The sequence below is a fragment of the Erinaceus europaeus genome, chromosome X, assembly GCF_950295315.1.
Source record: "Erinaceus europaeus chromosome X, mEriEur2.1, whole genome shotgun sequence".
Lineage (NCBI taxonomy): Eukaryota > Metazoa > Chordata > Mammalia > Eulipotyphla > Erinaceidae > Erinaceus > Erinaceus europaeus.
This window is the reverse complement of record NC_080185.1, coordinates 56,503,280-56,527,631: the sequence shown is the minus strand read 5'-3', so window position 1 is coordinate 56,527,631 and position 24,352 is coordinate 56,503,280. Positions and strand designations below refer to the sequence as shown.

The 24,352-nt window shown below is 43.7% G+C and overlaps 1 protein-coding gene across 2 annotated transcripts in view; it reads left to right on the top strand.

Moving 5' to 3' along the window:
* Window positions 1–24,352, top strand: part of FRMPD3 (FERM and PDZ domain containing 3) — a 112,508-nt gene that overhangs the window by 25,367 nt on the left and 62,789 nt on the right. Inside the window, exons 4-7 of one of the 2 annotated variants that reach the window (XM_007530622.3) lie at window positions 3,923–4,027; window positions 11,000–11,107; window positions 21,754–21,885; window positions 24,062–24,181. In XM_007530622.3, coding sequence (XP_007530684.1) covers window positions 3,923–4,027; window positions 11,000–11,107; window positions 21,754–21,885; window positions 24,062–24,181 — 465 coding nt within the window. Of the gene's footprint in view, window positions 1–3,922; window positions 4,028–10,999; window positions 11,108–21,753; window positions 21,886–24,061; window positions 24,182–24,352 lie in introns of those variants that run through there. The other variant, XM_060182511.1, reaches the window with a different exon arrangement.

The window sequence follows — 24,352 nt, the reverse complement described above, 5'->3', positions numbered from 1 at the left end:
TCGCATCACTCCCACCCTCATTGACTTATTCTCTCATGTAGTTCCTTACTCTGCTCCATTTGTCCTCAGGTCCTTATGCTGTATATGACTTAAAATGTAACTATGTGTAGTGGTCTGTATAGCCCTGATAGGATAGACATCCTATAAGGCGAGGGAATTTTGTCTGACTTCTTGCTAAATGCCTTCTCATATAGAACAGTGTTTGGCCAAATTTTGGCCCTCCCCAAATTTGTCATAAGGATGATTAAGTACTCTTGAAGGGTGCTCCTCACCATGACTTCGCCATTTTCTATCTGGTAGGCTAGAAGCCAATAAATACCTGTGAAAGCCTAAGTTTCCAGCATCCAGCATCCTGCTGAATTTATGGAAGAATTTTCAAGAACTGGAGACCTCACTGGTTCTTTGGATCCTTTGTTTTTTGCTCCCTTTCTTTCTTTCTTTCTTTCTTTCTTTCTTTCTTTCTTTCTTCCTTCCTTCCTTCCTTCTTTCCTTCCTTCCTTTCATTTTTGTCACCTAGTTTAGGGCTAGGACTCAGTGCATGCATGATCCCACTGATCCTAACAACTTATTTTGCCCCTTTTTCATAGAAAATGAGAAGCAGAGAGAGATAATGGAGAAAAAAAGAGAGAGGAGAGCCACTACAGCATTGCTTCACTGCTCATGAAGCTTCCCCTCCGCAGTTACTCACATATGATAGCTAAGGATTGAAACTTGTGTCCTTGCACATGTCACCATGTGTATGTGTACAAGGTGAGCCACCCCCTTGGAAATTTCTTTTTTTCTAAGTATCATTGTTATAAACCATATTTCTCTCTTTCTTTCTCTTTGATTACTCGTTTTAGCCTTTTTTTGTTTTTCTTTTTTTTCAAGTATTTTATTTAGGGGCTGGGTGGTGACACACCTGGTTAAGTGCACATGTTACAGTGCTCAAGGACCCAGGTTTGAGCCCCTGGTACTCACCTATAGTGGAAAAGCTTTGTGAGTGTTGAAGCAGGACTGCAGGTGTCTCCCTCTCTGTCTCCCCCTTCCTCTTGATTTCTGGCTGTCTCTATCCAATAAATAAATTAATTAATTAAATAAAAATATTTTTAAAAACAAATATTTTATTTGGACTATAATGGTTTTGCTGCAGTTGTCAACACATGGGTATAATGTATCATTTCTCTGTGATAGGTGTCTAAAGACCCCTCCCACCTTCAACATAGGTCTTTCACTAGTATCATGTACCAAGTCCCCACTGCCCTCTGCACCCCCACATCCCCCAGAGCCCTTTCTTTTGGTGCAATGTACCACTCCTAGTTCAAGTTTCACCATGTATTTCCCCTTTCTTCCCTTGCTTATGTCCCACCTATAAATTAAATCATCTAGTAATCGATCTTCTCCTTTTGGCTTATCTCACTTAACATGATTCCTTACAGGTACATGTAAGATGAGGCAAGGAGATGACTTCATCATTTTTTATTAGTGATTTAATATTGATTTACAAAATTTCAAGATAAAAAAGGTATAATTCCACACTGTTCCCACCACCAGAGTTCTGTGTCCCCATTCTCTCTATTGCAGTAGTTCTCCAAAGATCACAGATACAGGTTGATCATTAATTCTATAACTACATATATATATATATATATATATTTACTGATTTTTCCTATGGTCCTGCCTTCTCGTCCTTTCTAAGTAACACCTACTACTTCTGAGTGTCCTTCCATTTTCGTTTGTTTTTTCTTTTCTCTCCCTGAGTCCTGATATAATTGGAGTTCAGAACCCTCTGGTCATCTTCCCCTAACATTTACTCCTCTGAGAATATGGACCAAAAATATGGGATGCAGAAGGTGGAAAGTCTGGCTTCAGTAATTGTTTCTCTGCTGGACATGGGCGATAGCAGGTCATTCCATACCCCCAGCCTGTTTTCTACCCTAGTGGGGTAGGGTTCTGGAGAGTTGAGGTTCCAGAACACTTCCCAGGGAGTACAGGATCAAATCATAGCAGCATCCACAACTTGGTGGCTATAGCTAAGTTCGTTTCTGGAGAGATCCTGGTTATATTTTGTTGAGTTTTCAGGTGATTTTTGCCCTAGTTTATCAGGAGTTTGATCTGAAATGGCTCCTACTCCATATCCATGCCTCAACCTCATCATTTTAAAAAACTGAGTAGGGGGCAGTGTGATGGTGCACCTGGTTGAGTGCACATGTTACAGTGCACAAGGATCTGGGTTCAAGGCCCTGGTCCCCACCTGCCGGAGGAAGCTTCACAAGTGGTGAAGCTGTGATGCAGGTGTCTTTCTGTCTCCACCTTCCTCTCAATTTCTGGTTGTCTCTATCAAATAAAGAAAGATTTAAAAAACTGAGTGGTACTCCATTGTGTATATATACCACAAATTTCTTAACAACTTGTCTGTTATTGTACATCTGGGTTGCTTCCAACTTTGAACTATTACAAATTGTGCTACTGTGAACATAGATCTACAGAGATCTCTTTGAATATATGCTTTTGTTTCCTTTGGATAAATTCCCAGGAGAGAAATTGCCTAATAATAGGGCAGGTCCACTTGTAACGTCCCGAAAAATCTCCAGACTATTTTCCACAATGTTTAAACCATTGTACAGTCCCACCAGCAGTGTAGACAGGCTCCTTTCCCCAAAAATATTCACCAACACTTGTTATTTCTGTCCTTTCTAATGTATGACATTCTCACAAGTGTAAGGTGATATCTCATTGTTGTCTTTATTTGCATTTCTCTTACAACCAGTGACTTAGACCATTTCTTTTCTGTCTGTTGGTCCTTTGGGTCTCCTTTTTGGTAAAGATTCTGCTCATGTCCTCTCCCAATTTGTAATGAGGCCAGTGTTTGTTTTTGGTTTTTTAGGGGGTGTTTATTTTGGTTTGTTGTTGTTGCTGTGGCTGCTACTGAGTTTAGTAAGACTATATGTTTTGGTGATTAACCCTTTTACAGCATGAGAGGTGCAAAGTGATAGAAAACCCAGAACTAGAAAACTAAAAGAATTGAATAAAATCCCCAAATGTCTATTTCCAAATAGTTTAGAAAACTGTAGACAGGGGGTCGACCGACAGTAGTGCACTGATTAAGTGCACACAATGCAATGACTGGTGCAAGGATCCCAGTTAGAGCCCCCACCTCCCCACCTGCTGGGGGGTCACTTTGCAAGTGGTGAAGCAGTTTTGCAGCTGCCTATCTTTCTCCCTCTCTATTTTCCCCTCTCCTCTCAATTTTTCTCTGTCTATCCAATAGAAATAGAATAGCAGCAATAGAAAAAAGATGGCCACCAGGAGCAATGGATTCGTAGTGTAGGCACCGAACCCCAGGGATAACCCTGGAGTCAAGAAATAAAGGAAGGAAGGGAGGGAGGAAGGAAGGAAGGAAGGAAGGAAGGAAGGAAGGAAGGAAGGAAGGAAGGGAAAGAAATTTGTAAAAAAAAAAAAAAAAAAAAAAAAGAAAAATCTTCTAGAATGCTAGGCCTCTTTTCTCCTACATCCAAATACCATATTTCAAGATCATTTCTGTAAATCCTCTATGATGCTTTTATTCAGGTGTAATAAAAACTGCCATTTGGGTATATCCCACAGTAATAAATGTAAATATATAAGATTTCAGTCTGCATTCAAACTAAATAACTTTTGCAAATTTCCTTGACCTAGAGCATTAGCAACAGAATTCAATTGACCCAAATTTGATTCATGCTCAGCTTCTTTTCTAAATATACCAATCATATAAAGAAGACCTTAGCACCACCTGGCACCTGGTAGGGAGTCAATACCATTTATTGTATTATTGATCAGTAAGGCAAAGTACCAAGCCTGGTAAGTACCTACACTGAGACATCTTAACTGTAACATGGCAAAGGTTAGTTATCTGCTCCCCCCCAGCAATAGAGAAATAACCAGCCCTCTTTTCTTCTTCCAGTCCCCCAAATCTGCCTTCATCAGTGCTGCAAAGAAGGCCAAGCTGAGATCCAATCCAGTGAAGGTCCGATTTTCTGAGCAAGTGGCTGTTGGAGAAACAGATGCAGTAAGTAATTTCTACTCTCTCACTTCTCAGCCTTTGGTCAAATTGGCCTGGACAGAAAAGCCTCCACCTAGGGATGTCATTCTTCTACTGCTCCTCAGAGTAGACATCATTAACAAGGGGTGGGAGGGAAGGCCCATGGGACTCTAGTGGGTCCTGAGTGAGGGGTGTGTGACATCCTCAGAAGCCCAGGGCATTGTGGAGAAGAAGGAATTCCCATCAGTTCACTCAAAATCTTTGTGGTGCTCAAAGAAACATCGATCCCTAGTGTAGTGGCCTCTTCTGGGCACAAGTGCTCTGTAAACATTTTTTGACTACTTCATAGAAGCTGGAAAGAAGTAGTTTTCTGAAACCTGATGAAATGTGGTTCTTTTCCCAGTGAAGTGACCCTACAAGCCCACGACTTGACTAGAGATCTTTAAGCAGCCTAGGGTGAATGATTCAGACTCTTGTAAAATCACAAAGCTTGTCTTGGGCTGCTTCTTTGTTTCCAGACCACCAAAGATGCCAAATCAATACCTACTCCCTGACACTGGGTATCTCTCAGTGATGTTTTTTGTTTTGTTTTGGGGGTGGGGGGGCAAGACAAATGGCTCTGATTCAACTTAGACCCACCACTGAGTGGGATGGTTTCAAGAGCAGGTGACATTTGACAGCTTATGCCTTGCAACTGCTGATGACCAGCCCACGGTCTTTCTTATTTCTTTGTAGGGTTTACTTGAGTTGAGCTGCTTGCTTCAGGTGAGCAAGTGGGCAGAGATCAGAAAGATACCTGTTCAACAGTTGTGGTTCACAGCCAGAGACCCTTCTCCCCCTCAGACATTTGTAGAAGCTGGTGCTGTCCTAGCAGAGTCAGAGAAGGGTAGAGTTGGGGGAAGCTAGCCGGCACTTGCGTGATTTTTCCAGCTGCTACAGGAGGCCTGTGGCTTTCAAGGGCTGAGTCACAGCTGCAGTTCAGAGGAGTGAGCAGGCACAACCTGAGTAGAGAGGCCAGTGGGGTGCCTGGCACTTCTATAGTTCTTTGAGGCACAACTACTCAGAAAAAGGAATAGAGGACATAAGTGTCTTCCATCTCCATCTCGCTGATTCTCATCCATGATCTCAGTCCATGCCCTCCTCCACCCCTGTTCCCAAAAGGGTCTCACTGGATATGCTCTCTGAATAATTCATTGGGAGTTGAGCTCCATGTCAAGTCTAAGAGAAGAGGCTGAAGAGAAGCAGGGAGTGGTGAACAGACAGGAAAATGAAGCAATAGCAGCCAAGGAAGATAGCAGAATGATTTTGCCAAAGACTTTCATGATGAAGAATTTGAGGTCCTAGGTTCTAGCTTTAGAATCACCATAAGCCAGAGCTGAGCAGTGCTCTATTTGACAAAAAAAAAAAAAAAAAAAAAAAAAAGAGTGGTGGAGGTGGCACATTAGGGATTGATGATTATCTTCCTGTAGGCTGACAGACCCTGAGGTCCAAGTTAAGGAAACATTTGTTCCATGTACTTGAAAACCCAGAGGAAATATGACTTGAATTTGCAAAGTGGGGACAGGTGCACCTTTCTCCATCTCTGCATTACAGAGGAATCAAGCAAGGCCAGTGAAGGATCCCTGCTCCCTTCCTCTTTCTCTCCCTTCCTAACTCTCCCCCCCATCCTCCATGTCAACTCCCCCCTTTTATTGTCACAGGCTAATCAGAGATGCCCCAGAATAGTTAGGATACAGCCAAGGTGACTTCTCTCTCTCTGGACAGGCCACCAAGCTTGGAGTGAAACTCTTGTCTGGGAGAGAGACAAACACTAAGCCACCCACTTCTGCTATGCTCGTGAAGCTACCTGATGTCACAGCAGCAGCAACAGCAATACACACACACACACACACACACACACACACACACACACACACACACAGCCCTTTCCTTCATCACTACCACCACCAGGTGATTCCTGGCTGTCCTATCATCCCTTTCCCTTTGTATTCTGGGGCTTTATTAAGCAGCCAGCACCAAAATAAGTCTTGAGGGCGTGCCTTGCCAACTCTATTTTTAAGCAAAATCAATTAAGTAATTATCCGAGTCCAACCCAGTGTGCTATATAAAACCTGCCACCGCTGAGTATTATCAGCCTGGAAAGCCAGTGCTTCTGGGCTTGGCAAGAGGGAGCCAACTTGAGAGCTGGGAGAAAACAAGGGAGGCACAGTGCTGACTTTACGTCCCACTACATGCCAATGTGGCTCAATTGCTGCCTCTCCACTGACATCAACCACATTCCGGTCTGAGGAACCTTGTTTACTCATGCTGTCGTGCTTTGTCCGACAGTCTTTAGATCTGAACTACTCTCTTCTGGCCTCCTGACAGTCCACTGTCTCCTCCAAAATCACCATCCACTTCACCTCATCTAGGAAATCTTCACTGTCTTCTTTTTTTTTTTGTACTAAATATTTTATTCATTATTTATTGGATAGAGACGGAAAGAAATCTAGGGTAAGTAGGGACAGAGAAGGAGAGAGACAAAGAGATGCCTGTAGCATTGCTTCACTGTTCATGAAGCTTCCCCCTGCAGGTGGGGACTGGGGGCTTGAACCCAGGTTCTTTCTCAACTGTAAAATGTATGCTCAACAATTTGTGCCATTACTTGGCCTCTGTCTTCGCCTTTTTTTTTTTTTTTTTTACTTTTACAATTCATTTAATAGGACAGAGAGTGTCAGTCAAAGTTCAGGGCACCAGTGTGCCGGGCTAGCTTCGTGGCAGGAGACAGACGACCAGGGACACATGGTTGAGCGGAGAAGCAGTATTTCTTTATTCATGAGCGAACGGTTCAAAAAACTAATCTAATCTAATCACAACCCAATTCTGTCCTGCCTCTCTCTCCTCCGGCGGAAGAGTCAGGAACCAAGGAAGTATATAGGATAGGGGATGGGGAGAAGGAAGAAATGCGAACTAGCAAGGACTAAACCAAAATCTCCCGGAGGCAGGGGGAGTGAGGCCAAACCAATGTAACAGAATGACCATGTAAATAGACCACAATGTCAAGCAATGTAACAGAAAGGATCCCAGAAGCAGAACTAGAAGCATACCAACAAGAGAGAAATTGAGAGGGAGGAGAGAGAAAATGGAGAGAGACACCTGCAGCACTGCTTCACTAACAGTGAAGTCATCCCCCCACAAATGGACACTGGGGGCTTGAACCCAGATCCATGTGCATTCTGTGTGCTCTCAAACAGATGTATTACTGCCTCCCCCTCCATTGCCTTTTATTTTTATTAGTGGTTTATAAGATTGTGAGATAAGAAGGATATAGTTCCACACCACTCTCATAACCAACCGAAAGGCCCATAGACAGATGACTGGATAAAGAAGTTATGGGCTGGGGTTGGGCGGTGATATACCCGATTGAACATGCACATTACCATGTCCAAGAACCTGGGTTCAACCCCCACCCCCAACCTGCAGGAGGGAAGCTTCACAAGTGGTGAAGCATTGACTCAGTTGTCTCTCCCTGTCTCCACCTCCCCATGTCAATTTCTTTCTGTCTCATCAAATAAAAGGAAGTGGGGGATGAAAAATAATTCCTGGAAATGGTGGGTTCATTCTCTAGGCACCAAGTCCCAGCAAGAACCCTGGTAGCTGTTGAAAGACAAATAAATAAATAAATAAACAAACAAACAAACATTTATGGGTTATATATCAGTGGAGTACTACTTGTCGATTTAAAAGGTGATATTGTGGTGGGGTTTCTTTGGAACAAATAGATGAAACTAAAGGTGATTATGCTTAGTGAAGTAAATGACAAATTGAAAGACAGCTACCTGCACTGTCTTTTAAAAATGCTTTGCTAAGGACTGAGTGGTAGCACACCTGGTAGAGTGCACATGTTACTATGCTCCAAGACCAGGTTCAAGCCCCTGGTCTCCATCTCCAGGGGAAGAGTTTCACAAGTAGTGAAGTGGTGCTGCAGGTGTTTCCCCACCCCACCCCTGTCTTTGTCTCTCCCTCTCCATTTCATTCTGTCTGTAAAAGAAAGGAAGAAAACAAACAGGAAGGAATGGCCACCAGGAGCAGTGGATGGAGTTATTAAGAAGGCACTAAGTCCTAGTAGTAAACCTGAAGTGGGAAAAATGTTAAAATTTATTTATTTGTTTTAATTTTTTGAATTTTTAAAATTTATTTATTTTTGGATTAAAACAGAGAGAAATTGAGAGGGGAAAAGGGAGAGAAAGAAAAAGAGAGTGAACTATGCTCCTGCAGGTGGAGACCAGGAGCTTGAACCTGGGTCCTTGGGTATGGTAACATGTACACTCAACCAGGTGCACCACTACCCAACTCCAAGACTAATTTGTTGATTGATGAGTGAAGAGAAGGAGAGATGCGGAACATCACTCTGGTACATTCAATCCTGGAGTTCAAACTCAGGACCTTGTGCTTGTATGTCCAGGGCTTTAGCCACTATACTACCTCACAGATCTCTTTTAAAAATACATATTAGTTGGAGTCAGGCAGTAGTACAGAGGGTTAAGTGCAGGTGGCGCAAAGCTCAAGGACTGGCACAAGGATCCCAGTTCGAGCCCTCGGCTCCCCACCTGCAGGGGAGTCGCTTCACAAGCGGTGAAGCAGGTCTGCAGGTGTTTATCTTTCTCTCCCCCTCTCTGTCTTCCCCTCCTCTCTCCATTTCTCTCTGTCCTATCCAACAACAACATCAGTAATAGCTACAACAATAAAATAACAAGGGCAACAAAAGGGAATATATATATTGCACTACCATTGCATTGTAACATTATTTGAGTGTCTGGCATGCATCACTGGAAACCAACAGGGTCATATCCAATATCAGATTCACCACTAAAAGGTTAATTTGATCCTTCACCATACACATGACCACCTTCACCCCAAACTTCTGTTTATGGCTGTCAGCTTGTTTGGGTTTTATAATGGTTCTCTAATGAATTTGTGTGTGTGTGTGTGTGTGTGTGTGTGTGTGTGTGTGTGTGTGTGTGTGTGTGTGTGTCAGGGTCACTACCACAAGAGTCTAAGACTAGACCCAGATCCTCTATTTTTACTTTGCTTTCCCAGAACTGAGAACTGTACTGGGCATGGAGAGACTCAATGATTGTCCATTGAATCAAAGGACCTGGTCATCTTATGCAACTACTCAGTTTCTGATGAGTCTACTCATTCACAGATGCACATTTTAAGTACCTACTAGTGTAACCAGTCACCATTTACCTAGTACCACTCAGTGTCAGAACTACAAATATTGAATAGGGATGATCTCTATGCTCTGAGTTCGCCATTATCATCATATGGTATACCAAGTTTTGAGAAATGTGTGTATGTTTCTATAGGAGCACATCGACCACCATGTCCAACCTGGCAGTATTGACCTGACAACTTTCTAAATGTTTAATTCCAGCTAGGTTTTGAAAGGTGGGCAAGAGATTACCAAGGATATCAAGAGGAAGGCAAAGGAAACAGTACTCACTTAACATGTTATTGAGAAATTCACATGTACCTTTCTACAGATGAAGAAGTGCTTGGTCCAGAAGAACTTTTGCTAAGGAATGATCAGGTGTTCAAACATATGCTTTTGTTAGGCTTTCTCAGTCAGGATCATTCCTGCTTATCCTCAAAGAACTCGGGGGAATATGTATCGAGCCATGCTAACGATATGGCATTCTGCTGACATCTGGTGTCTTAGGGTCTTTCAGGGAATGAGACTTCCCTGAACTGTGGATTGTCACAGATACAGAAACACATAAGAGCAACATAGGCAGGAGTGCCAAGACATGACTCTAGAGAAGCAGGATCAGAAAGAGCCCACGATTCCATGACGGAGGGGGCGTGATAGGGTGAAGGCATAGGAGTGGAAGTGAGCTTGAGCTAGGAGTGTAGAGGGCCTGGTAGAAAGGGGCAAGGGACATGGCAGGAGATGAAGGAGGGTGAGTGAGTGAGGCAGGGCACCCAAGGAGGGTGTGAAATGTTCTCCAAAAAGCACGTGTCATGCTAAACTGCCAGGCTTTGAGCCACAGTTGTAGCATGTGGTCAGACTGTGAAATTGAATGATGTATGAGCTTTTGAGATGGCCTAGTGTCTTTTTGGAGAATTTTGGTTCTGACCTCCATGTAAAGTAGTTATCACTGGTCTGCCATTTCCTGTCCTTTGTCCTTTTATACCTTTGATTCCCTGTCTGTTTCACCTGCTCACTTTTTTTTTTTTTTGCCTCCAGGGTTATTGCTGGTGCTTGGTGCCTGCACCACGAATACACTGCTCCTGGAGGCTGTTTTTCCCCTTTTGTTGACCTTGTTGTTTTATGTTGTTGTAGCTATTATGGTTGTTGTTGTTGTTGGATAGGACAGAGAGAAATCGAGAGAGGAGGGAAAGACAGATGGGGAGAAAAAGATAGACACCTGCAGACCTGTTTCACCACTTGTGAAGTGACCCCCCCCCCCCACTGCAGGTGGGGAACCAGGAGCTTGAACCCGGATTCTTGCATAGGTACTATGCACTTCGTGCCATGTGCACTTAACCCACTGAGCTACTGCCCAACCCCCCCACTTCTAAAAATGAACTTGTTTTTGTTTTTCACCAGAGCACTGCTCAACTCTAGTTTATAACTTTGCTTGTGATTGATCCTGGGACCTCTGAGCCTCAGGCATGAAAGTTCTTTGGCATAGCCATTATGCTATCTCCCCAGCCCTCTAGCTAAACCTTTCCTCTGGCTTCCCTTTTTCTAAATATGTTCCTCTTGTGGCTTGGGAAGTGGCACAGTGGATGAAGAATTGGATGTGGAAGCATAAGGTTCCATGTCCAATCCCCAGAATCACATGTACTAAAGTGACTATATGGTTCTACCTCCTTCCCTTCCCCCCTCCTCCTCTACATTTTTTTTGCCCCCTTCTTCTCCTTCATGTCAGATTAATAAATCTTTAAAAGACCAAATGTGCACCCTCCTGTTCTTTCCCTGACTTGCCTTTCTCTTTCCTTCCATCACAGAAAATGATGAAGAAAGAAGCGCTTCTCCTCATCCCCAATGTCCTGAAAGTCTTCTTAGAAAATGGGCAGATCAAGTCATTCACATTCGATGGCCGGACAACTGTTAAGGTACACACAGAGTCTCCACTCCCTAGTCAGTGTGGATATCAATAGCTGTTGGTCCCCTGATCTTCACGGAGCTATTTTCTGGCCAATTGTGATAGCCTTTGAATACCAGTCTGCTAGAACACCCAGCTCTAAGGGAGTGGGGGGCAGTGGTTGTAAGCCATGTATGCATGAGTACATGTGTGTACACAAATGCATAGGTGCCATCTCCTTGTAAACTGCCTTGTGTCCATGTTACACTGGGTCCTACAAGGCTCTAGGGAGCTAAGGAATATAAAGCTCATTAACCCATTTATAAACCCAAGTGATAATCTGAGTCTTATAAATACAAAAGAAGAAGAAGAAGTCATTGGACATGTACTTAACAGAGTACTACTCAGCAATTTAAGAGATATAATGTGTCCTTTGGGACTGAATGGATGGTACAACTATAAGATGAATGGATGGACAACTATAAGATGATTTCACCCATGGAATACAGAGAATTGAAACACATGAACCTGAACAAAGAAAAAATAGTATATATATAGTCAACCCATATCTATGACCTTGGAAGAACTATGGTGGTTATTGTTGGAGGGGGTAGGGCATAGAACTTTGGCGGTAAGTGTAGTGTAGAATTACACTGCTATCATCTTATAAATCGTTATTAAATCACTAACCTATATATTGAAAAATAAATTTAAAAAAACTAAAGTGATGTGTACTGATACAATACCTATACAAGTTTACACGCAGCCACCAACACCCACAGTCTCTCAGGAATTTAGCTTTGCTATGCCTTGCCTCTTAAATATTTGCTTGTTATTTTTAACTTGATAGAACAAAGGTAAATCAAGAGAGTAGGGGAAGACAGAGAGAGATAGAGAAACTTACAGCACTACTTCCCTGCAAGTGAAACCTCCCCCTTGCAGGTGGAACTAGGGGCCTGAGCCCTGGTGATTATGCATGATAATTTATGCACTCAAGCAGGTGTGCTTTTGAAAGAGCACACCATGCTTACGCACCAAACCAAGACTTGAGAAGTACAGCAAACAGCCCCTTTGGCCATCCTTTTATGGGAAGAACAATTACTGAGCTTTGATTCTTTTTAAAAATTTGTTCAGAATCTAATTTGTCAAAAATTTTATTAAAATGTCAAACCATGCACTGAAAAAATAAATGCAGATTATTTCAATGCTACACATTATAAGTGTAAGTTGGTTTTACTTTTTTTTTTAAAGATTTTATTTATTCATTGATGAGAAAGATAGGAGGAGAGAAAGAAAGGACCAGACATAACTCTGGCACATGTGCTGCCAGGGTTTGAACTCAGGACCTCAAGCTTGAGAATCAAGCACTTTATCCACTGCACCACCTCCCGGACCACATGGTTTTACTTTTTAAGGCACAGAGGAAATTTCCCACACACATCTAGAGCCTTCTAGGAATGGGAGGAGAGTCAAAATAGAATCAGGGGGCCGGATGGTGGCATACCTGGTCGAACACACATGCTACAGTGCACAAGGACCCACCTTCGAGCCCCCGGTCCCCACCTGCAGGGGGAAAGATTCACAAGTGTTGAAGCAGAGCTGCAGGTGTCTCTTTGTCTCTCTCCCCCTCTGTCACTCACTTCCCTCTCCATTTCTGGCTGTCTCTATCTATAAATAAAGATTAAAAACAATAGAATCATAAAATTTAGGAAAAGGAGAAATCAACTTAATAGTGTTTATAAGGGAGCTCCACTGATTATATAGTTCCCCTCGAAGGTAGTAGAAAGAGATTTTATATTCAAAGCAATGGCCTCAGAGAATAAGAGGGAAGGTGCTCCTAGAAGTGTTAAGCAGAAAGGTTTAGGACACAACTACTTTTCCTTTTAGATTAAGGGAAAGAGAAGGAGTAAAGATGTTGTGTTTAAATTATTATTATTATTATTATTATTTTAGCCAGAGCACTGTATGGTACTGCTGGGGATTAAACCTTGGGATCTCAGTTCTTCAGGCATGAAAGTCATTTGCAAAAACAATAAGGGCAAAAAAAGGGAATAAGCAAATAAATAAATAAAGTCATTAAAAAAAAACCTTAACCACTACCCAAACCAAGAGACCCCTCATAGAATGGGAGAAGATCTTTTACATGCCATATATCAAACAAGAGTTTAATAACCAACGTATATAAAGAGCTTGCCAAACTCAACAACAAGACAACAAATAACCCCATCCAAAAACGGGGGGAGGACATGGACAGAATATTCACCACAAAAGAGAAAAAAGAAGCCAAGAAACACATGAAAAAATGCTCCAAGTCTCTGATTGTCAGAGAAATGCAAATAAAGGCAACAATGAGATACCACTTCACTCCTGTGAGAATGTCATACATCAGAAAAGGTAACAGCAGCAAATGCTGAAGAGGTTGTGGGGTCAAAGGAACCCTCCTACACTGCTGGTGGGAATGTCAATTGGTCCAACCTCTGTGGAGAACAGTCTGGAGAACTCTCAGAAGGCTTGACATGGACCTACCCTATGATTCTGCAATTCCTCTCCTGGGGATATGTCCTAAGGAACCCAACACATCCATCCAAAAAGATCTGTGTACACATATGTTCTTGGCATCACAACTTGTAATAGCCAAAACCTGGAAGCAACCCAGGTGTCCAACAACAGATGAGTGGCTGAGCAAGTTGTGGTATATATACACAATGGAATACTACTCAGCTGTAAAAAATGGTAACTTCACCGTTTTCAGCCGATCTTGGATGAACCTTGAAAAACTCATGTTAAGTGAAATAAGTCAGAAACAGAAGGATGAATATGGAATGATCTCACTCTCAGGCAGAAGTTGAAAAACAAGATCAGAAAAGAAAACACAAGTAGAACCTGAAATGGAAATGGCATATCTCACCAAAGTAAAAGACTCTGGGGTGGGTGGGTGGAGAGAATACAGGTCCAAGAAGGATGACAGAGGACCTGGTGGGGGTTGTATTGTTATATGGGGAAGTGGGGAATGTCATGCATGTACAAACTATTGTATTTACTGTTGAATGTAAAACATTAATTCCCCAATAAAGAATTTTTTTTAAAAAAGGGAAAAAAACTTTAAAAAAGTAATTTGCATAAGCATTATGCTGTCTCCCCAGCTCCAAGAAGTTGTGTTTACCTTATAGAGACTGAGTGGAGGGATGGGTGAGGATAGATAGCATGATAGTTATGCAAAGAAACTCATGCCTGAGACACCCGGCAGTCCCAGGTTCAATACCCAGCACCACCATAAGCCAGAGCTGGTCAGTACTGTGGTAAAAGTTTTTTTAAAAAAGACTCAGAGGGGTCCAGGCAGTGGCACACCTGATTGAGCATGCACATTACAGTGCACATGGATCTGGGTTCAAGTCTTTGGTCCCTACCTGCTTGGGGAAACCTTCATAAGTGGTAAAGCAGGCCTGCAAGTATCTGTCTTCTTTTTCCCTCTCTATCTCCTCCTCCTCTCTCAATTTCTCTCTACCCTATGGAATACAAAGGGAAAAAAATGACTGCCAGGAACACTGGATTACTCTGCTCTGGGACAGCAGTTTCTGCTCCTACCACTTCTGGACTCTCAAGAAACAGAATGCCATTTCAGAATAGATGTTTTATTTCATTTTTGACAAGTCATTTTTTTAATTTGTGATTAATAATGGATTAAAAAATTGTAAGATTACAGGTTATAGTTTCACACCACACCAACCACCAATGTTCTATGCCCCCCACCCTCCCAACAATAATAACCATAGTTCTTGGGAGTCGGGCAGTAGCGCAGCAGGTTAAGCACAGGTGACACAAAGCTCAAGGACTGGCTTAAGGATCCCAGTTTGAGCCCCCTGCTCCCTGCAGGGAAGTCGCTTCACAAGCAGTGAAGCAGGTCTGCAGGTGTCTGTCTTTCTCTTTCTCTCCTCTCTTGATTATTCTCTGTCCTATCTAACGACGACAACAACAATAGTAACTACAACAATAAAAAGAGATCAAGGACAACAAAAGGGAATAAATAAATAATAATAACCATAGTTCTCACAAAATCTTAGAGATAGTTTGGATACTCCTGGGCAGTTATGTTTGTTTGTTGGGGGGGCGGGGGTTGCAAGTCTATGCATTTCAGTTTTCTAGATTCAGCATATGAGTGAAGCCATCTGGCAGTTGTCTTGCACCTTTTTACTTATTTTCCTAAGCATAAGCACCTCCAGCTCCACCCATTTTGTCCCAAACAACACAATGCCATCCTTTTTTTGATTACACAGTAGTATTCTGTGAAATATATAACCCATAACTTCCTTGTCCAGTATGGATGTTTTAATGCAACCAATGCTGCCTAGACTGGTGGCCAGCTATAACACCTGCCCAGAAAGTCCACCTTGTCAGGGACTGGGTGGTGGTGTACCCAGTAGAGCTCACATGTCACCATGCAGGAAGATGTAGCTTCAAGCCCCTGTTTCCCAGCAGCAGGGGGAGGAAAGCTTCATGAATAATAAAGAGTTGCTGCCGATGGCCCTCCATCTCTTTCCCTCTCTGTGTCTTTTTCTTGTCTCTCACTTTCCATCAAAGAAACACCTACCAGGAATAGTGGAGTCACATAAGTGCTAAGTACCAACAATAAATCTTGTGACAAAAGAATAAGAGGATTAAAACTCACCTTGTCCTGAGGTACCTATGCTAGGAGAAAGGATAATCATTTATAGCTTCCAGGGTCTGACAAAATAGCTCACTGGATAGTGTGCTTGTTTTGCCATGTGTGCAACCCAGGCTTGAGCTTCCACCATATTGGAGGAAACACTGGTGCTGTGATATATGTTGTTACTATTATTATTATTATTATTATTATTATCTGAAAAAAATCAGCCTGGAATGGTAAAGTGTCAGTGGGAGCAAAAAATAAGAAAGAGAACAACTTTTGTGGCTAAGGAAATGGCTCCACTGGTAGAGAATCATACTGATTTGTGTACCTGAAGTTCCCAGTTCAATCCCTAGAACCACCTGTACTGGAATGTTACTCTCTCTCTCTCTCTGTCTCTCTCTCTCTCTCTCCCTCCTGCTCCTCCTCTTCCCACCTCTCTCCCTCCCTCCCTCCCTCTCCCTCTCATGTAATAAATAGATGAACCTTTCTAAAACAAACAAACAAAAAAAACCTTTCAGGGTCCAAAGAAATACTTCACTGGATACAGCACCTGCTTTGCCAGGTGCCCAACCCAGGTTCAAGCTCTGACACCATATGGTAAGTATCATGCTGGCACCATAGCTCAAGTACTAAAGTGTCTCTCACTCTGGAGAGGAGAGGAGAGGAGAGGAGAGGAGAGGAGAGGAGAGGAGAGGAGAGGAGAGGAGAGGAGAGGAGAGGAGAAAGAAACAAGGGGGGGACAGGTTGTGGCACAACCAGTAGAGCATAGACATTACCATGTGCAAGGACCTTAGTTCAAGTTCACAGTCTCCACTTGCAAAAGGGAAGCTTCATGAGCGATGGAGCAGTGCTGCAAATGTCTCTCCTTATCTCTGTCTCCTTGTCCTTTTCTTTCTCTCTGTATCCTACACTCTGCCAAAAAATAAAATAAATTAATTTTAAAAAAAGAAAGGAAGAAGGGGCCAGGTGGTAGCGCAGCAGGTTAAGCACACATGGTGCGAAGCACAAGGACCAGTGGTTCGAGCACCAAGCTCCCCACCTGCAGAGGGCTTGCTTCACGAAAAGTGAAGCAGGTCTGCAGGTGTCATTCTGTCCCCCTTTCTGTCTCCCCATCTCTCTCGATTTCTCTCTGTCTTATCCAAAAACAACAACAGCAATGGCAATGATAACAATAACGACAACAGGGCAACAAAAATGGGGGAAAAATGGCCTCCAGGAGCAGTGGATTTGTAGTGCAGGCACCGAGCCCCAGCAGTAACCCTGGAGGCAAAAAAAGAAAAGAAATGGAAAGGAAAGGAAAGAAGAGAAGAGAAGAGAAGAGAAGAGAAGAGAAGAGAAGAGAAGAGAAGAGAAGAGAAGAGAAGAGAAAAAAAGAAAAGAAAAGAAAAGAGAAAGGAAGAAAAAAAACATTCAGAATCAACTTTGCCAGTGATTCTCAGCCTAGGTGAGCACTATGCTCTATGATCCACATCCCCTCACCTCCAAGATAGCTTTTGGAAATGTGTGAGGGTGTTTAGAGCCATCCCAGTGGTTTCCAGTGTCTCGGGTCAGGGATGGTAAGGATCCTTTGGGAATTAGGAAAGTCCCTAAGTAAAAGTGTGTTCCACCCAAAGTGACAACAGTGCCACTGTGGCAAAACACCAAGCCCAAATCCCATGTGGTAGGAAATGAGAGTTTCTCTAGAAGATTGAGATCTATATGTGTTCCCTTCCTTGGAAACCTAGGACCTTCCTTAGGGGTGCCCCAAAACAGCCTCTTGGCTAACCTAGGTGTTGGTCCATGGGAGGGGCATTTAAATAGAATTAAGTAATTAAGTAACTCAGGGGTGTCAAAACACCCCTCCTCCAGATGTGGACACCTCCTTTGTGGCTGAAACTCTGCTGCTGCTGTTCCATGGGCTGGTATGTCCACTGCAATCCTGCTCTGCACTGAAGCATCCACTCCCCTCTGGCTCTGTTCAGAGGATTCTCGAAGCTTCTAACTCAGCCATCACTGGTTCCCAATAGCCCCAATTTTGCAGGGCAGCAATGATCCCTGGTTTGTGATCTCACCTGGTTGGTGACCTCAAGAAGGTGAAGGGTTCATTCCCAAGAACTTGGACAGGCTGCCAAAGTCACTCATCCCAGAGAGGTACCTACATGAATGGGCAGTCTGGCGTGGAGGCTGTTATACTTGTAACACCAGTTCGCAATCACTGAATTGGCCATCCATAGTCCCAGAGCAGCCGAACTGCAAACAAAACCTCATTTGTCCCTGCCAGAGCTCCAGCAACACTGGCAGGTCTGTGACTACTTGCAGAACACAAAGAGGCCCTCTCATGTACACAACCGATCTTCACTCTCATATTGAGCATCTTTTCACATTCGCTGAGTGGCCTGTTTGGCAGCCCTGGCTATGAGGGAACATGGCTTTCTTCCTCAGCCTTTGGGAGCTAAGAGATGCTCAATCTGAACACACCCATCAGAGCCCCAGTCCACACATAAGTCATAACAAAGAGGCGGCAGGAAGACTCAAAGCTGCCATTCATTCGAACAGCCCTCAGAAATGCTTTTGCAGGCACCCTGATATCAAAGGAGGGCAGCAGAGCAGACAGAGCCCAGGAGCCCTCAGACTGATGGCTGCAAATGAGACAGGTGGCAGAGTTCCTCCATGCAGATGCAGTTTTCAAGTTGCTGAATTGCTCATCTCAGAAAAGGCAGCTTCAATCCAAAAGGAAGTTTTTTTTGTTTTGTTTTGTTTTTGCACTTTGCCCATATTTCCAGTTCTTTAGTCTAAGCAATGAAACCAGAAAGAGGCTACTTTAGTTATATCCTGGTGGTTTTTGCTTCTGTGATGGCATGAGGAACAATTTGGTGGACAAACCAGAGTGAGCACTGGGAGACACGAGCAAGTGAGGGAAGAACCAACACTGTGCCTAGAGCTGTAGAAACACTCAGAAAACAAATACTAGGCTGCAAAAGACTTCCATGCCTGAGGCTTTAGAGTTCCAGATTCAATCCACAGCACCACCATAAACCAGAGCTGGACGCCAGGCGGTGGCACAGCAGGTTAAGCGCACATGGCGCAAAGTGCAAGGACCAGCGTAAGGATCCCTGTTCGAGCCCCTGGCTCCCACCTGCAGGGGGGTCACTTCACGGTTGGTGAAGCAGGTCTGCAGGTGTCTATCTTTCTCTCCCCCTCTCTGTTTTCCCCTCCTTTCTCCATTTCTCTCTGTCATATTAACAACAATGACAGCAATAACAACAATAATATTAACAACAGCAATTCTTCTTCTTCTGGCGTTTGCCCTTCTTCCGTGGCCAGTCAACAACATCTGGTTGAGCCTGATGTAAAGTTTCGAGACCTCCTTTGAATCTGGAGAGGTGGCAGTCATTGACTATGTGGGTCATAGTCTGTCTGTAGCCGCAGGGGCAGTTTGGGTCGTCTCTGGCTCCCCAGCGATGGAACATAGCGGCGCACCGGCCATGGCCTGTTCGATGGCGATTGAGGAGGGCCCAATCATAACATGCTAGGTCAAAGCCGGGTTGACGCTTGCAGGGGTCTGTGATGAGGTGTTTGTTCTTTACCTCAGCTGACTGCCAACTCTGTTTCCAAGAGTCTGGAACAGAGAAGTTCAGTGTAGGCATAGGGGACCAGATTGGGTGACGAGACGTCAAGCGTTGGACAGGGTGGGCGAAGATATCCGCGTATATTGGCAGGTCCGGTCGAGCGTAGACGTGGGAAATGAACTTAGATGATGCTGCATCCCGACAAATATCTGGCGGGGCGATGTTGCTAAGAACTGGCAGCCATGGAACCGGGGTGGAACGGATGGTTCCAGAAATTATCCTCATGGAGGAATATAATTTGGAATCGACCAAGTGGACATGGGGGCTACGGAACCATACTGGGGCACAGTATTCTGCAGTGGAATAGCATAATGCCAGAGATGATGATCGTAGTGTGGAAGCGCTCGCGCCCCATGAGGAGCTGGCCAGTCTTGCAATGATGTTATTCCTCGCGCCCACCTTTGCTGCAGTTTTTATGAGATGTTCGTGAAATGACAGAGTGCGATCGAGGGTAACGCCAAGATAGACTGGCTGGGCTTCATGCCCGGATTCTCGTATCGCCAAGCTGCACATTAAGCTCACGCGAGGCCGAGGCATGGTGTAGATGGAAAACAGATGATACCGTTTTTGCAGTGCTAGGGATTAGTCGCCATTTTTTACAGTAATCAGATATCAGAGGCATGTCTTTCGTGAGTGTTTCCTCAAGGATGTCGAACTTGGATGCCTGAGTTGCACAGCAGATGTCATCGGCGTAGATGAACTTCCTTGAAGAAGTTTCTGGGAGGTCATTGATGTAAATATTAAATAGCATAGGAGCCAGAACAGAGCCCTGGGGGAGGCCACTTGAGACAAGTCTCCATCAGCAATGATAAACAACAAGTGCAACAAAAGGGAAAAAATACCCTCCAAGAGCAGTGGATTCATGATGCAGGCACTGTGCCCCAGCAATAACCCTGGAGGCAAAAAAAAAAAAAAAACCAATACCAGCAGAGCAGTGCTCTGGTCTCTCCCTCTTTTTTTTTTTTAATCTTTTTTTATATTTATTTTATTTATTTATTCCCTTTTGTTTCCCTTGTTGTTTTATTGTTGTAGTTATTATTATTGTTGTTGTTGTTGTTGGATAGGACAGAGAGAAATGGAGAGAGGGAGGGGGAGACAGAGAAGAGGAGAGAAAGATAGACACCTGCAGACCTGCTTCACCGCCTGTGAATCTCTCCCTCTTTCTATTCCTCTTGTATCTCATAAAAAATAAAATAAAATAAAACGAAAAGCTATTGTATGAAAAGAGGGAAAAGAAAACCATGACTTTTTGCCTTGTGCCTTCCCAGGTCAAGTTCAGAAACACCTCCCTGGGATCTTCTGGTGGTTTACCCAATGGAGTGGGTCTATCTTTCTCTCCCCCTCTCTGTCTTCCTCTCCTCTCTCGATTTCTCTCTATCCTACCCAACAACAATGACAGCAGTAACAACAATAATAATAATAACCACAACAAGGGCAACAAAAGGAAAAAAACAGCCTCCAAGAGCAGTGGATTCATAGTGCAGGCACCAAGCCCCAGCAATAACACTGGAGGCAAAAAAAAAAATGAAGAAAAAAAATGAAAGAAAGTTTTATGAATAGTGGATTAGTTCTGCAGGTGTCTCTCCTCCCCCTCTATCCCTCTGTCTGTCTTTCACCCTCTATCAAAAAGAAAGAAAAATAACCACTGAGAGCAGTGGAGCTGTACAGGCACCAGGTCACAACAATTACCCTGGTGGGAAGAAAAAAAGAAGAAGGAAAAGGGAGTCAGGCTATAGCTCAGCGGGTTAAGCGCAGGTGGCGCAAAGCACAAGGACCAGAGTAAGGATCCCGGTTCGAACCCCGGCTCCCCACCTGCAGGGGAGTCGCTTCACGGGCGGTGAAGCAGGTCTGCAGGTGTCTATCTTTCTCTCTTCCTCTCTGTCTTCCCCTCCTCTCTCCATTTTTCTCTGTCCTATCCAACAACAACGACAACAACAATAATAACTACAACAATAAACAAGGGCAACAAAAGGGAATAAATAAATAAATAATAAATATTTAAAATAAATAAATAAATAAATAAAAAGAAGGAGAATAAGGAGGAGGAGGAGGAGGAGAAGAAGAAGAAGAAGAAGATGATGATGATGATGATGATGGAGGAGGCGGAGAAGAAGAAGGAGAGGGAGAGGGAGATGGGATAAGGGAGAATGGAGAAGGGAGAAGGAGAAGAAGAAAAAGAGAAGCACCTCTCTCCCTCCCTCCCTGTCCCCCTAGGATTCAGGTCTCTGACTAGCACCCAGGAATTACCACATCTTACAACACAGTGCCCAGGTCACCAGAAAGGCCAGTAGCTCTGACTGGCCCATGCTTTGGGTCTCAGCCTTCTCCCTCAACTTATCTTTCTTGTTCTCCAGTCTCCTCTGTATCTGGTGCTTGGAGCTGGAGTGCTTCTCCCTCTGAGGTGTCTTTTCTCTCCCACAGGATGTGATCATAACATTGCAAGACCGTCTTTCCCTAAGGTACATTGAGCACTTTGCTCTGGTTCTTGAGTATGCAGGACCAGAACAGAACCACAAGTTTCTGCTTCTCCAGGATAAGCAGCCTCTGGCTTATGTAAGTAACTCCTTTGCTTAGGTTCAATAGCTTTCCACAGGGCCTCTGCTAGGAAAGAGGGCCCAGGGCACTGTCTTCTAGAAAATTCTTAATGAAATGCTCGGCCAAATTCCAGAAGTCATACTTTTCAAACTGAGCTCTGTACTCTGTGCCTTCTGAGAGTTCAGGGTAATATCTCTTGTAACCTGAGACAGGCACAAAGATTATCAGTCCTATCACTGTAGGAAACATGAGGGTTTGTGATTTACACTGGCCGGCACTTGGAATGCTGAGTGAAAGAGCACTATCAACTCTCTGTCTCCTAAAAACCCTGCCTGCCAGACTTTCCTGCTTCTGAAAAGGTAGCATGGCCTTTCAGATGTATATTGTAATATGAAATGGTTAGCACAGGAAGTCTGGTGAAACCATTTGGGACCAGGACAAGTGCAGGCTAAGAGTGGACTGAGTGGGAGCTGAGACTGGGCAGCATGTATCCCACATCAACTTCCAAAGCAGAGGAAGAGAAAGCCTTTTATTGCCCCGGCCTTTGACAAAAGCCTGAGAGATCCAGCTTTGTGGGTTATCATTCCACCAACATTAAAGCACCAAAAAGTCTTGTGGAGGTAACCAGGAGACAGTAGGTGTCCCCAGAGAGGGAAGAAAGGAGTTGAACAGGGATTGTTGGAAAGAAAAGACAAGGTATAAGTGAAAATCCACATGAGATCCATATGCAGTGATGAAAGGAGTACAGGCCAGAAGCCCGCATATTCCCACATATGCAAGGAAGTTCATGAATATCTTGTTTAATCTCAAGAGTTCAAATGGGATTTTAAACTTTTTCTTCCTTATGAGAAAATCTCAAACATATACAAAACTCTAAGAAGTTGTACAGTGAACCCTCCTCACACATCCTAGCTTCAGCAGTTACCCACATATTTTCAACTTGTTTCAGCTGTTCCTCCAAATGGTAATGATATTTTATATTCTCTTATTTTGTTCTTCTTTTTTCCTACCTGGGCTTCAAAGATGCATAGTTTACTTCTGGGCCAACTTTTTATTAAAAAAATATTATCAGGATCAGGTTGTGGTACATCTGGTTGAGTGCATGTTACTATGTGCAAGGACCCAGGTTCAGGCCCCCAGTCCATACCTGTAGGGAGGAAGCTTTGCAAGTGGTGAAGCAGTGTTGCAGGTGTCTCTCTGTCTCCCTTCCTCTCTATCACCCTTCCCTCTTGATTTCTGGCTATCTCTATCTAATAAATAAATAAAGATAATAAAAAATAAAAAATATTATTTTTACTTATTGGGTAGAGACAGTTAGAAATCAAGAGGGGAGGAGTTAAGGAGAGATAAGGAGAGAGACACCTACAGCACTGCTTCACCACTCACAAAACTTTCTCACTGCAGTTGGGGAACAGTCTCGAACCTGGGTCCTTGTGCATTGTAACATGTGCACTTAACCAGGTGCGCCACCACCTGTTCTCTCTGGGCCAAGTTATTTATTCTATTTTTTTTTTTTTGCCTCGAGTAAACATACATAGAGAAGGGGAGAGACACCACAGCACTGGAGCTTCCCCAAGTGGGTGACTGCAAGCATCCATGTGCCCAACTGGGTGAGCTATCTTCGAGCCCCAAATAGGATTATAAATCAAAGTTGTGACTTCTTAGTGATTTGTTTTTATTTTTTTTGTTTGTTTGTTTTATTTTAACCACTGCCTAGCTCTGGCCTATAGTCGTACTGAGGATCGAAACTGGGACCTTGGAGCCTCAGGCATGAAAGTATTTTCCATAACCATTACACTATCACCCCAACCCCTTGAGTAAGTTTCCAATCAGCAACTTAACTCAACATCAGTTTGCAAGGTAAAGGCAATTGCCCCACAGCAAAAAATCAGTTAGAGATGTTTCTAGGAGCTTCCTCTTCCTGTTTAATATCTTTCACCTTAAACCAAATTGTTGATAAAGACCAGGTCCTGGAAAAGGGGTTCAAAAATTCTGCTCACTCCAGCCTGAAGGAAGATAAATGCCTGGCTCATCATCAATTTCCTCTTAGGATGATTAACAGTCAACCAAATGGCAGCAGAATTTCCTCTCCCCCGCCCCACATAGACCCCACCCCAAATTGCCAAGCTAGTTCCCACCTCCAGTCACTGATTCCAAATCTCTTTTCTACCCACCTCTCAACCCTGGGATTCAGGTGGTGCAGCGCACACACTATCACGGAATGAAATGCCTCTTCCGAATAAGTTTCTTTCCCAAAGATCCAGTGGAATTGCTGCGTCGGGACCCTGCTGCTTTTGAGTACCTGTACATCCAGGTAAAGGCCCTTTCACTTTCTGCTACCATTATCAGCTGTGGCCAAGTGAGTTGGTCTGGTGAATGGGAGCTGACCATGGCTGCAAGTCTTGTTTGTTTGTCCAGACAAGGCAGATCACATCAGTTTTTAGGAGGAAGCAACCCCAGTGACTCTGGCACCCTCATAGAACCC